The following is a 15,039-nucleotide window of genomic DNA, read 5'->3' on the forward strand; positions in this document are numbered from 1 at the left end:
TTCAGTGTGAGTGCCTTGTCTGTCTGAAAGAGGAGTTTGAGATCAGGGGATGTGCTTAGTGGCAACTTTCTCGTGAACTGTATCTGTAGTGTGTGGAGTAATATTACCAAGAGATGGCAGACAAAGTTATCTGAATGTCAGTGTTTCAGAAGATCAGTTGTGTGCGTGATGGGGAAGCAGCTTATTTGGAGTTGGAGATGTGAAGAACCAGACAGAATGAGGCACCTGGAGTGTTTGTGACTTGGATAGGAAAGTGCAGTATTCAGGTATGTTAGAGCGTAGAGTTTATTTACATTCCATAGATCCTTCTTAGGACTCAATCAAAGGATGGAGAACAAGTCATTTTCTGCAATATACATAAACCTCAGGACTTCATTCAATATACATAAACTTCTGTATTTTCGACACAATAACAAGTACGTGTTTCACATATCAATGTACATATACTGAGAATTTTAAATAAAAATACAAAAGTGACTTTACATATAGATTATAGATATACATAAAGCTTACGGATTTTCAGCAGAGATGAAAGCGTCTACAGAATAGTAAGAGTGAGTGAAGAGGTAACCTTTCAATGCAGGCTTGAATACCTTTATATCATAATTTAGATTTTTAATTGTTGGTGGAAGATTATTAAACAACTTGATACCTGTATAGTACACCCCTTTCTGATATTTAGTAAAGTTAGCATTTGGCACACATAGGTCATGTTTACGTCTTGTATTTAAATTATGTACATCTGTATTTCTTTTAAGATTATCCAATTTTTCCACCACAAATTATAGCAAGCAGAGTATGAATTCACTTGCAAGTGGAAGTATATTAAATTTACGAAATAATTTTCTACAGGATATCCTGCTTTTGACACCGGCCATTATTCTAATTATTTTCTTTTGCATGTAAAAAACTTTATTACTGTCTGTTGAATTCCCCCAAAAGATTAATCCATAAGACACCACAGAGTGGAAATAAGCAAAGTAAACTAGCTTTAAAGTATCTATTGTCATGGGTGGTATGACTGTTCTCATGGCAAGGCACGCAGAGCTTAATTTGGGAATAATAATATACTCAATGTGTTTCTTCCAATCTGAGGTATTGTGAACTCGTAAGCCAAGGAAACTTAAATATATAAGTGAACAAGCAGAAGGTATATTTCAGTATGAGATCTCTGAAACATTTTGTATATATTTTCAGGTGTTATTTTATTCTGGATACATCAGCACGCCCATTAAAGATCTTGTTATGAATGTATACAGTGATGGAAAGTGGGGGTCATACCGACACCTGCCACTAGACAGCTGTGCCACTGTTACTGTGCCACATGCCTATGTCAGCATAATGACCCGAGGAGATTTCTCCAGCTTCAGGTGGCTGGAGGGAAATCTGGACCCTGACAGGTGCTGATCAACTCTTGTACACAGTAATGTGATTACTTTAAAGTTCCATTATAGTGATGAGGGACCAGAATAAATGTACTTAAAATTTAATGCCAAGTGAGCTTGCTTGATTGTTCAACTTCATGAACAAGAAGTATATCAGAGAGTAAATGAAAGTTAGGTTGTCGAATTAACTAACTTCATAGCGTATAAGCTATCTTAAGAATTTGAAAACTGCTAATGTGGCCAAGAATTTACCCTGTATATAAGGAACCTTAAGGTTGGTTATTGTGTTCATAAGAACCACCCACTTTCACGTATTCTGATCCAGTTGGATAGCAAAAAAAAAAAAAAAAAAAAAAAGGGCATGTAGGTTTAAATTTGTTAATTCTGAAGATGAATTATAGTTGATTACAAATACTAGGAAATTTCCCATCAAGAATGGCGAAAAAATCTAAAGTCATACTTAAAAACACATTTTCTTTATTCTTTTACAAATCAATGTATGAAAATTTAAATTTAATGTTTTTTAACAAAAAAAAATCACTATGTATCTTTGCGTAACTAAGATTGTAGTATGATTTAATGTAGTACAGTCTTAAACATGATTTTATATCTAAGTTGTAACAACTGTGCCTCACTGTGTACATGCACATAGTAGGACGACCTTAACAACATATCCATGGCTATAATATTATCTCATAGAGCCCAAAATCTCTTAACAGGAAATGATCACCAACCAACCAATAGTAATTATTATGTAGTTAAATAATAGTCTACTGCTCATCAATTCTCTTGTCAGCTTTCAAAATCTACGCTGTCCTCTGTGTCTATATGCTGGTTTCTCCATTCACTATTAAAGAACGTCCTGTGCCCTTGTGAGAAATTGCACAATCAACATGAAATTCTGAGGGACACACACACACACACACACACACGTATATATGTCTCCATGTCACATAATGTAATAGTTTGTTTTATATATTACATCAAATTTTTTTGTATTTCAGGAAAACTTGGAATTTGTTACTAAAGAATTTTTGTGTTGAAGGGCTAGAGTTCTCTGGACATGACCAGAATGGGCAACGAGTTACAGGACACCTCTGGGCTCTCCATTTGAAATTTATGTCTCTGATTTCTGTTGTAATGTTATAGTCAGTTCTGTGCCTGCATATCTGTTGTGACTATTATTTCCAACTAAACGTCTGTATGTATTTTTTATTAGTTCCTGCATATACTACATATTTTGTCAATTCCATCTTTGTTACCTTATTCCTAACACGTGGCCTCGTGTCTTACAGCGTGAATATGTTCAGGTAGCTTAAATAATATATTCGAGATCTAGACAAAAGAAAACTATCCACATTATCTTTCTGTGGTTTCATTTATAACAAATTAAAAAAGTTGTTTGAATAATGATAGGTGGAACAGTTATTGTTTCATTTCTTTATTCGCAGAAATTTGTTTCTCCCGTGCCATATGTAACTGCTGTATTTTTGGTGGAAATTGCTTCTACTAGCTTCTGCATTACTATTTTGTTGTCAAAGCAACATGCTTACTTTTGAATGTCTTTCTTGTAACAGACGACAAAATAAAATACCAAGGGTTTATTTGCACCGAAATAAATCTAAACTAAATAATAGATCAAGTTATTGACATAAATTGAAGTTCTTTGGTTTCGAATACATAATATTGAATACTTTCATATATTAATATGTATAACTGGATATGGTGAAGTCAGATGGAATCCACTCAAAATTCAGTTTAATGTCTGAATCAACACACACTTTCCAATTGTTATTAACAGAATTATTATGTATTTTGTTATCTAAAAAGAATTTCCAGTCAGTGCAAATAATTGATAATTATTTAACAATGTATAAATTGTGAATTGTGTTTTTTTAATATCCATGGTTTATTATGTCTACTGTCATCTCACTAACTTATGGATCAATGGAACATATTAAAGCTGTATGATGTATGTATAACTATTTAACAAGTTTGAAAAAACAGATGTTTTTTTTTTGTAAAGTTTTCCAGCCCATGTAAGTTTAAAAGAGATTCATCATGCCCCCAGGTCTACTAGTGATCTTGAGATCAAGAAACTGTGAATCTTAACATTCACACCTTGTATTTATCTTTATGACATGGTACTTGGGCAAGGGCCAGTCCCCTAAAGAAAATGAGATTTCAGGTATAAATGGCAGTGAGTATGGAGGTGGCTATCTTCAGGGTTGTTACGCTATGTACTCTGGTAGATTTCCGCCAACGGTTCAGAAGTCATACTGTCTCCGTCAAAAGGGCGATTAACATTTATTGCCCTGATGACAGGCAGTATGACCTCTGAAATGTTGGTGGAAATCTATCAGACTACAGGGAGCAACAACCCAAAAGACAGCAATCTTCATCTTCTGAGTTCTTTTACTGTATAGGCTCATAAAAGTTGTGATCTTTCAGAGGTGGCTGGTGCCACCACCATCAGGAAACATGCACCTCCGAAACACCAGCAGACCTCTACCAAACTACACAGTGCAACAACCCAGAACAGAGCCACCTTTATACCTAAAGAGAATTTAACATAAAAAGAAAAACTTATTGCTTTGCTTTATTGTGAACAGGCTTACTATGCACTTGAGATGATCGGTCACATGAGAAAGGGTGAGTCTGTGCTGGTCCACTTAGAGAGCGGGGGTGTAGGCCAGGCAGCCATCAACATCTGTCTGCACGCAGGTTGTACAGTGTTCACTACTGTTGGCACGCAGGAGAAACGGGCATTCATGAAGAAACAGTTTCCACAGGTATTTCAACAGCCTATTTCCTATCTCATGCACACATAGGGGAGATTTTCCGCCATGATAAATTGAATTATTTTACAGATTCTGAGTGTTATGTGTGAATTTCATTAAAAATCGAAGTTTCGATGTGAAACATACTGTCACAGAACTCAAATACTGCTCCCCATCCCCGCTCAGCTTTCTGCATTGCCTGCTTGTGGCAACATCATGACCAAACAGTTGGGCATACACATAATCACCTTCTACGAAAGCCTGTCAGTGCCAAAACATTTCTAGTCACAATGCAACAAATGAGTTCCCTTTCAAATAATGAAGTATGTGCTCTGTTATGGAATTTCTCACATGACAGCGTTACTGTCTCAGCCATCTGCTGGAGGACTGAACGTGTGTGCTATTTTCCTATTTATATTCTTTATTTTATTCTTTCTGATTGTGGGGCAGCTGTCAGCTTGTCCTGTTAGATTATGTTCCCATACCTCCACCAGGAACATTCATAATTTTTGTCTGGTTTCTTGGTTGTAAATTTTTGTTTTTGGCCTGGATGGACTCTGGGGGTTCTCAGTGATGCATGACGTGGCAGCAGCTGTCATAAGTTCCAAATATCTAATCTGAATTTTTGGTGTTTAGTATGGGGGGAAATTTGGGCCTCAACATGAGAAGATTGTGGGACATTTTGGTTTTCTCTGTGTTGGGCAAAATACTGTTTTTCTTTGTACATATGAGAGATGATCAAGAATGTCTAGGACCAAGGAACTGAGTACTGGTTCTGTGGCTAGAATCATAAATTCTGTTTTTACCATAATTAATATTCTCATTCATGCATTGAGATAGTACAGGATCCATGCCTTTGACCCAGGCACAGTACACTGTTTGAAATATTCTGGAATGTTTTTAACTTACCACATATGTTATAGGGATTTGCATTGGTATGATGTTGAGACTGTTCAGCAAGGAGAATCTGTTACATCACTGTTAAAGAAAGTGCAGAACTTTTTCTCTAGACCTGCAAGTTATAAATGGATGTATGTTCCTTATAGAATACATAATATTCGTTACTGTCCAGAATGTAAATTCAGAAATGGAAATTTTTCTTCCTCCAGGTTTCCCTATTTATAACACTGGTTAGACTACAGTGACAGAAAATGAAAAGTAAAATAATATGCTTTTAAGACATGCAACCATAACAGGTATTGAAAGGACTTGGCCTTGAAGGTAAGATTCCTAGAGTGTTTTCACAATGGATGTGTAAAGTCATCTTATGCTCCGTTTTGAGAATGTTTTGTAATTTGAAGGTAGTTCTCTTGCTTTTAATGCATACAAATTGTCAAACATGTGTGCATATAATCTTCTTTCCCAGTTGACGGACCGCAATATTGGCAGCTCTCGAGAAACCTCTTTTGAGCAACTCATCATGTCAGAGACAAATGGTAGAGGTGTGGACCTTGTTTTCAACTCCCTCACTGAGGAAATGCTGCTGGCCTCTGTACGCTGTCTTGCCCATCGAGGACGGTTCCTTGAGATTGGAACATTTAATCTTTAGAAGAACAACACTATTGGTATTGTAAAAATTTTACTGATTTCACATGGATTCATTATAGCTTATGCATTTGTTAAGTACTCTAAAACAATTGATAATGATTTACTCTTTACTGTACTTGAAGCTACTGATATAAAAATGCTTAAAATAGTTGTTCTCTATTCGTTACACAGTGCCGTGCCCTTCACACACTGGTGTACTTTGTTTGGAGCAGTATGCACCTATTGTTATCTTTGCTTTGGTGATTGTTCAACTTCATGAACAAGAAGTATATCAGAGAGTAAATGAAAGTTAGGTTGTCGAATTAACTAACTTCATAGCGTATAAGCTATCTTAAGAATTTGAAAACTGCTAATGTGGCCAAGAATTTACCCTGTATATAAGGAACCTTAAGGTTGGTTATTGTGTTCATAAGAACCACCCACTTTCACGTATTCTGATCCAGTTGGATAGCAAAAAAAAAGGGCGTGTAGGTTTAAATTTGTTAATTCTGAAGATGAATTATAGTTGATTACAAATACTAGGAAATTTCCCATCAAGAATGGCAAAAAAATTTAAAGTCATACTTAAAAACACATTCTCTTTATTCTTTTACAAATCACTGTATGAAAATTTAAATTTGATGTTTTTTTAACAAAAAAATCACTATGTATCTTTGCTTAACTAAGATTGTAGTATGATTTAATGTAGTACAGTCTTAAACATGATTTTATATCTAAGTTGTAACAACTGTGCTACACTGTGTACATGCACATAGTAGGACGCCCTTAACAACATATCCATGGCTATAATATTATCTCATAGAGCCCAAAATCTCTTAACAGGAAATGATCACCAACCAACCAATAGTGTGCATCCCTTCCAGATGCGGGGTGATGACTGCATTACGACCATCGCATCATTGCGATGGACCAATTGACTTTGAGCTCAGCTTAAGGCGCGTTCCCGCCGTTGTGGGGGAACGAATCAGGTCGCAGCTTTTAAGCCAAATTCAATGACAAATTACGTAATGCAGGGGTATTTAAGCGCGATCGTGGTTGCGGGGCGCTCTCTAAAGTTTTGGTCCTTCGGTTGAGCGGGGGTGTTTTTCTTAACAAACGTACGACAGAACAAAGGAACAGCCGAGCCATCCAGCTGCCTCCGTGAATAGTGCTTAAAAGATATATATGTTCCTGCGCGTATTAAGGAAAAATAAAGTGTCGTCGATCAGTGCAACACAGAAAGACTTTGTTGTCCATTTGTGTAGAAACCTGCTCCACCTTCTAATTCCCGTATATTCCCAGGGAGTCGGAAACTCGTGCTCACCGACAACCTCTCACCATCATCAACAATCCCTTTCTGTATCTTTACATATCCCACGTCAAGAAGCTGTAATCATATGAGCAAACCAGGCTACGACTACGAGTATACTAAACAAGCAGTGTGACGTGTGGTGGACGGAAAGGGACGGTTACAAGTCACCAGGGAAAGGTACCTACTAACCTAACGTAATTAGGATACGACAGATATTAGAAAGTTTGAAATGTATGAACTGTGTTTGAATCATGAAAAAGTTTGTACTCTCAAAGACTAGACCAGCAAACGAAAGACAGAAGTAAGGGGGGGGGGAAACAACAACAACAACAGCATTCGCAGTAAATGTGAAACATGACTGTCGGAAGTAACGTTCTTATAAAGAATCCATTATTATCACAGACGTTTAGGGAATCAAAAATACAAGCTGTATCATACTTAACTTCATCATAAATGTTTTTTTCAAACCTGAGGTCCTAAGGCATTCTTCTCCCAACAGGCGCGCTACCTTCAGGACCACAGAGTCCCTCAAGTCCCCTTGACTTGGGTGCGGGGCATGCAGTTATATCAGTTCTACCTGCCTGATGAACTGCCAGAATTTGATTCCTACCGTGTCACTAGCATCACCGCTGATGTTGAATGTCTGCTGAAAAGGATTGCCTCTCTGATACCTCCTCATTATAATCCAGGTGATATATTTACTATTACTCTGATTTTTAAAAAGAAAAGCAATTTTGTAGGACAATATCTGCTGTCTGTGATAGCCACTTTAATGACGTGGTTGACTTCGTGAAATGCAGAAGGAATATCTTCATGTTGGGTCGTACTGTAAGGCCATATACGAAGGATTGTAAGGCAAACTGTAAACGGAACTCCAGTTTGCCTCCGGCCGTCTTCACCATCTGAGAACGATCAGCGTGCGCAGCCCCCTGCTGTGTGTTTAAATATTTCACAAATGGTCCCGACCCCGCGGCGACACTCAAAGTGTCTCTGATCGGGATGCCGTCTGTTCGCCATACAATATCGCAGCATCTGCAGAATTCTGTGCCCACATCTGCCAAGAGCTGGCTAGCCCACCGTGCATGGTATTCCATTCTGACACTTCGGTACCGGTAACAGCTGTTAGTCGTAACAGCGACCACACGCAAGGGGCTCCACAATGTTGACGTACCTGCTTCTGCCCCATCTATATCGGCTACTGCGAGCACGTACAGAACTGATATGAATTTGTGTTGCTTTCAGCACATCTGGTGGAAAAAGTGATGGCATATATCGATGGGACGAGCCCGTCTTTTCCCGTGTTGGGAGATGCTCGTAGTCAGTTGCCTCGCTCCATGTCAGCGATCTTCTACCTCTTGGCTGACTATTATTTCAAAGTTAATGAATGGGTAAGTAGTTGATAAGATATGTGAATTGTGCTTCCTTTAATCTTAATTTCTTTGGATTCTCTTTTTGAATATTCTACCTTCCTTAATGCCCTCGCTTCACTTCTGTACTGTAACACCAAGACAGACATTTCATTACAAAACTTTGTTAGCATTTCTTCCTTGATTTTGTCTTCAGTGTCCTTGTAAGTATGAAGCTAGTAATTTAGTCCTGTCAGTAACTGCTTCAGGTCGTGTGGGGTAATTCCTGTAAAACCCATATCTTACTTTTCTGTACTGAAATTTTAAAATTGTGCCATGCACATGAAATGTTCGACTCGAACACGAACCTTTGAAGTTCCTCTCCAGAATTATTAATGGACATACATAAGTGTTTGTGGAAGAGTCCTTAGTGTTATCTGAATGATTTTGACACCGATTATTGCCGTGCAGTGTGGAAACAGTGAACACAAGGTTAAAGTGCGGAGTGTCTGTTGCAGGGGAAGGCAATTAGGCACTACCTGCTGGATGTTTGTGTCAATCCTGTACGCATCGACTCCTGGGCAGGAATGGCGCTTGCTCGTGGGAGTCAACTGGAAACTAAACTTAATTCTGTAAGTAAAATATTTACAGTGCGTTCCACTTAATGTAATCACTTTTGCAGGATGTGCATGAAGTGAATGCATGTGTGTGGCTGGTCATATCTGTCTGCGTGATTGAACTTGAGACCCACTGGATGGATTTTGATGAAATTTGGTATGGACTTATGCCATTGGAGTGTACTCTGACTTGCCAACTGCATGGGGCAGAGTCCTGAGACCAGTGGAGTGCCACATGGGAAAAGCGGATCCGCCACTGGGAGCAGACTCCTATGTGTATAATTTTGCTAGTAGCAATCAGTATTTTGTAAATAGGTAAGGTTCAACACAATTTTATGTCGCAGTGTGAACCATTGAAGAGCGAGATGGACTTTTTGCGTCAAGCGTCTGCTGCTCAGCGTTGCTTTCAGCGTGCTCTGGATATTGAGGCGAATCATTCATTGATGTGGATCGAGTACGGCTCCTTTGTCTATATGGTGCATTCCTTCTGTTCCCGCCTGCTTAAACAGGTAAGATAAAAGAGCGTTTCTTGTAGCTGTAAACTCGCTTTTGAGCTTCACTGAGAGCAAGAGTCGTATAACAAGTAACTGAAAATGCTGTCCACTGTTTGATGCTGATGACGGAGGATGTACACAATAGAATATTCTCAGGTGATTGGTCTATCAGTTTGAAGCAGAGGTACGATTTATAATCTCCACCATCAGGGAATGGTGTTTATTGACACACACACACACACACACACATTTACAGATTCACTGGGGCCTACATTTGTGACAACCATTGACCTTTGAAGGTTAGGTTACTTATGCAGAGTAAAGTATAAACTCATGTCGTCACCATTAAGCTCACTGATTCAAAACTTGCAAAAACAAGTTAGAGTGACGCACTTATATGATATTTTTCTGACCTTCTGACATGCATAGTTTTTTCTTCAGAAGCAAGATGGCCTTTCTGAATGTTATTCAACATTCTTGTGAACCTAACCTAACCCTGCTGTGGTTTCTTGGAGTATGTTGGTGAGCTCTTCAAAGTCAGTCCTTGCACCTCCCAGATCATCTTTCAGTTGTCCCAGTATGTTAATACTCTTCTTGTTCAGCCACTGCATTGTCTTGATGTTATTTGTGGTGAGAAACTTGCTGATATCTCCAGAGGAGGAATGCGTATGAGATATTGTGACCATGCCAGTCTTTTGCTTCTCTCTCTCTCTCTGGTTTATCTGTGATGTGCTATAGCCATCTTGTTGGAATGATTTCCATCGATGTTTTATTTACCATTCAGACTTGGCCCAGACGCATTTGCTGTAGCAGAACACAGTACAGAAAGGCAATTCAGAGTGAAGTAGGAGAAGAGTCAATGAGAAACATTTTAGGAACCATGTGAGTAGGAAAGTAGGTGGAAGAGTTTTAGTGACCCAGTGGTTGAAAGTGCGTTAGTTCTGCTGAGTCAGTCACTGCTGGTGAGGCTTAGCAGTTGCTTGATGAAGGTGTCTGAGTGGTAGGTCTGGTTAGAAAGGTGATAAGAGTCTTTACTCGGTCTGTACACATCTTTACAGTTGAAGTTTTGAAGGTGCTCTCTTATTTCAGTGGTTTCCCTGATGGTGCAGGTGTGACTGATCCTGTTGTACATGCCCAGTTCTTGATTTTGGAGTTGTCTGTCCTCTGTGGAACCGAAGCAGACGACTCCAGACTCAAAGATTGGCGTGCACAAGATCCTCTGCTAATGCAGTAAGGTTTACTTGACCAATTGGGTCTTCATATCTCCACCAGGAGTTGGGAACACATTAGAGACTCCAGACTGGAGATTGGCTGTAACAAAACTCTCCACAGAGATGAAACACTGCGTCATCTTTGACAGACAGAACAGAAGACATAGCCATTATCTGCACCTACAATTTCACATCATCAGGGAAGCCATTTAATTAACAAAACATTCTCATTATTGCATTGTAATTTTTGTAAACCATTGAACACTGTGTGTCTGCAGGAAACAGACAGCCTCAGCCTGGAGATGTTTGAGATATTGGAGAATCGAAAGGAGAAGATGTTGGACACGGCAGAGAAGTGTTTCACCACTGCCAGCAAGGTCAGCGGTCAAGTGAATCTTTGTTTGTTGTTTCGCTGTTCTGAGTGTTTTTATTTTTAAAATTGCAGATGTAGGCCATTTATCTCATATGACTAACTCCATGGAGCAGAGTTTATCGTAAGAAGCTCGTAGTCTCTCGGGTAATGAAGAAATTCCCCATCTTGCGTGCGATCGGAAGGTTCATTATCGTGATGACCAAGTATGTACGACTGGCCCCTGACCAGTCCATTCCTAAGGAACTATTAAAAATCTATTTTAATATTATCCCTTATCCAAGCCTTTGTCTTCCATGTGGTCTGTTCCTTTCAAGTTTTCTGACTAAAATTTTGTATCTATTTCTTATCTCTCCACGTGTTTACCCATTTGATAATTCCCTTTGATTTGTCATCAAAATACAGAAAGGCAGCTCAAAGACTAGGTATGCTTCGCCCTGTCTTTAATAGGAGAAATCGCATGTCCATCGGAAATGGCGTGCTGTTTTGTTAGACGGTCATATGTCCTATGATAGATTATACTTCAGCTATAATTTTTGTGGCTAAAATATCAGGACTGGTGTATGTTGACAGATATGGTATGCTGCAGGAGAGGATTGTGGAATACAAGATGAGCGCTGGGTAAAGTGGCAGAGAAGAGAGACCACAATCCAAGAGTTTTCCTTAGCCATTTTGCAAAGGTAAGAGCAGTAGGCTTCCTTGGTGTTTTTATAAATGGATTATAATTATTCTTGGTGTTGTGAAATAAGAGCCCGGTTAGAGTCAGAGGTAAAATGATCAAGAGAATGGGGTTTGTGAGTGGGATCCTGGGAGGGCTGGCAGAGATGGCTTTGAAACTCCTCCACAGACGACGCGAAGTGGGAAATGCCCTCAGGCAATTTGTCTAGGGAGGCAGGATTGGACTGGTCTGAAACTTTCCTGTCGGCAAGGTCACGAGTCCCGTAGGTCAGCTGGCATAGGCGCATCATAATCCTGGTGTACTGATTAGGAAAAATGTTGTCAGCCCAAATGTAAGTTTCTATTTCCTGGATCTGATTAAATTTATTGCACAAGGTTAACAACTCACCAGAGGTTTGATGGAGTCCGAGGCGGACGCGTGAATCTCGCTGCCTGCTAATCACCTAAATATTCTTGGAGGCCGGTGACCTTCCGTATGTTGATCTCATATTCCAGCTCATCCTTCCTGAGGTAGTCCAAATTCGGAAGTGCACGATCCATTGTAAAGATGATAAACAGCTGACAGATTAACAACAATTCACAATAATCAGTACAAAAGAAAAAAATGTGAGTGCAATAACAGAAGACCTTGAGTTAGATAGAATCACAAAACCACGCTCTGTGCTACCACTTGATATGCACAAAGGCCCAGAACCCTTGATAAGAAAATGGTTTATTAACAAACTATGAACTGAACAAGAGTATGCCTGTTGAATATAGACGCGACGTTTATTGCAGGCTTGCGAACACCTTCATCAGACGCAGGCTAGTTATGCCCGTAGGATAAGCTACAGTAATCCACAGAACTTGGCAGTTGAAGCCTTAGAAGTCTACTATAGGATCCACGCTTGCATACTTAAATATTTGGAGCAGAATGAAGGCAGAAAGCTCGATGACAATTTGAAGACGCTGTTTGAAAAAATGCTCAAGGATGCTGCCGCAGGACCATTCATGGCTTCTAATTTGAGAGAAATAGAAGGGTAAGCGTGTTTCTGTGTCATAAGCTACCGTATTGCTTATTAAAGTAACTTGCAGCAGGTGTGTTGTATGACAGCCTTGTGAATTAGTTTTGTTAGAGTACCCGAAACTGTTGTCAAGTCTTTTAAATTATAGATTCCAACAGAAAGTGAGTGAGCGAAAGAGTGATTCATTTGTGGAAATTTGCTTGTGTTTATTGATTGTAGCTGCTAATTTTAACATGTCTTTATCTGAAATAAACATGATTTTCAAATTTTTTTATTTTTGTTGTAATACTATGTGGGGGCTTTTTAAATGTTTGTGGAACTAGGAAGTTGTTTGTAATAAACTGAGAATTTTCTTTAGTTCCATATTTGTAAGTATTCTCTTAAAATGTCTCTGTTGTTTCAACAGGTTTATAATTTTCTTTCGTATTCCGTATTTACTTGCTTTAGGAAAGCCGAGAGTGACGAAGAAACGACCGCCCGTGTCTTTGGATATTTTCGAAGAGGTCCCATTTACAAAGAAAGCACGTCTGGATTTGCCTCTGGTTAGATTATTATTAAATATAAAGCACTATATATAGTAACAACTGTGAGCACATATTTAAGAATGCCTCATTGCAACTTCTTTAACAATTTGTAACCCAGTGTCAGCTGGCAATTGACGTGACGGCGTTACGCCACTGCAGCGCAAAAGGTTGTAATATTTTACTTCTTAATACAACGTTTGCAAGTTACTGACAACAACAGTTACGTGTGTTCTTATTGGTGGTCAAGTGTAGGAATTGAGGCAGTGGGACACAGGAATAAACAGAATATGGGAATAGCTGAGGAGAAGAAGATTAATTGATCCTTGGGATTTTACTCGGGGGAAAGCTGTCTGCCACCTGACCAGCCTACTGCTTGCCAGGAAATCAGTGGATTATGTTCAGTACACTTGGCAGGCTCACTTCATATCTCAACAGAAAATTGGCTGAGATCATGAAGGGCACTCCTGTCTTCTACAGATGTATCTGTCTCAATTTGACGTGCATTGTGTAAGTACACTAGCAATATGATGTATTAGATGTGCTTGTCATGTGATAGAGTTAAGTCTGTCCAAGAATATGTGGCACTGTTTATCATTACAATGCCCTTTGTAACTTGGTTGTTGTATTTCTTGTGGTATAGCTCTTTTGCAAGATGTTTGTTAAAATATTAGAGTGTTCGAGCTGTCTGTTAGTAAAGATTCCTTTGCATATGAATCTTTATCAGAAAAGCTATCAGACTGGTAAACATTTATTGACATATATTGAGGTTGACACTGCATCAGCACAAATTTTTTTTAAGTTGAATGGTTTATTGAGGACCACTACATGCTTAAACCTTAATTTTTAATCTTCACTATTGTCTCTTTAAGTGCTTGAATGTAAGAGACAAGACTGCTAAGTCGTGTACATGTTTGAAGCAGATAACTTTCGCATGGACCCATTGCAAATGCTTTACGATTATTCATATGAGTTATTTACCAGGAAGCATGGGATGTCTGAGCTAGAGTAGAAACACAGTTTTTTCACCAGGTTTAGAAGCACATGCTGAAATGGAAGGGAGAGGAATTTAAGTGGTGTAGCTCTTTTGCAGGATGTTTGTGTTCGAGCCATCTGTGAGTGAAGATTCCTTTCCGTATGAATCTTGGAGGTAGAAGGTACCTTATTGATCTTGATATTGGGTAGTCAATCAGCATATGATTATCATGTTGAAGGGGTCCCGGGATCTTAATAAACATTGTGACCACAATCCGAAATTGTTGTGTAGACACGCTGTCAATTCAGTAATCAGCGTGCACTAAAACGCATATCGTAAAACTGTTTATTGACGTAATGTCAGATATAAAGGTATTGTTTTGTGGAATGGCCTCTGTGGTAAGTTGCATTCTTTATTCTGTTCTGTTTCTGCTTGTTAAAGTTGTTTCATAGAGATTGCTGCTGGTGTGTCATGGAGAGATGTTTCCTCAAGGTAAGGCATTTTGGTGCGCTCTCCTTTACTTAGTGGGGAATCCCCACGTCCACAGTACAGAGTGTCTAAGTATTTGTGACCAGGTTGGTGGCCTCAGCACTCTGCCAGTTTCTCATAGTAACTAGCTCCTTAGCACCTACAGTCATCATTCCATCACTTCTGCATGATGTTCTGGCAGATGCATTTCTCTCCTAATCTTCTGTGAGCGTGGAAATGAGCCTTTGTAAAAACAAATTTCTTGACTAGCTGAATATCAAAGTATTCAGAGAAGGTTTTTCGTCATGGACGTGTTTAATTCGCCATTTTGCAAGCAGGACGTGATCAAG

At 39.0% G+C, this 15,039-nt stretch overlaps 1 protein-coding gene across 1 annotated transcript; it reads left to right on the forward strand.

Annotated features, from left to right (window-relative positions):
• Window positions 1-3,561: 3,561 nt before the first annotated feature.
• Window positions 3,562-12,994, forward strand: LOC147870746 (calcineurin-binding protein cabin-1-like). The gene is made up of 10 exons (XM_087342019.1): window positions 3,562-3,573; window positions 3,998-4,177; window positions 5,593-5,730; window positions 7,504-7,693; window positions 8,247-8,392; window positions 8,869-8,982; window positions 9,312-9,476; window positions 10,951-11,049; window positions 11,616-11,722; window positions 12,498-12,994. The coding sequence occupies exons 1-10, from the start codon at window positions 3,562-3,564 to the stop codon at window positions 12,544-12,546; spliced, it is 1,200 nt and encodes a 399-aa protein (XP_087198145.1). The 3' UTR covers window positions 12,547-12,994.
• The last annotated feature ends 2,045 nt before the right edge of the window (window positions 12,995-15,039 follow it).

The sequence above is a fragment of the Zootermopsis nevadensis genome, unplaced genomic scaffold, assembly GCF_977971745.1.
Source record: "Zootermopsis nevadensis isolate Lab colony 2312 unplaced genomic scaffold, Znev_1.0 Znev_ptg000204l, whole genome shotgun sequence".
In the NCBI taxonomy this organism is placed as follows: domain Eukaryota; kingdom Metazoa; phylum Arthropoda; class Insecta; order Blattodea; family Termopsidae; genus Zootermopsis; species Zootermopsis nevadensis.

Coding starts and splice junctions, on each gene's coding strand:
- LOC147870746 (XM_087342019.1), top strand. Junction 8,393..8,868: donor ATTTCAAAGTTAATGAATGG/GTAAGTAGTTGA, acceptor TGTCTGTTGCAG/GGGAAGGCAATTAGGCACTA. Junction 8,983..9,311: donor TGGAAACTAAACTTAATTCT/GTAAGTAAAATA, acceptor TTTATGTCGCAG/TGTGAACCATTGAAGAGCGA.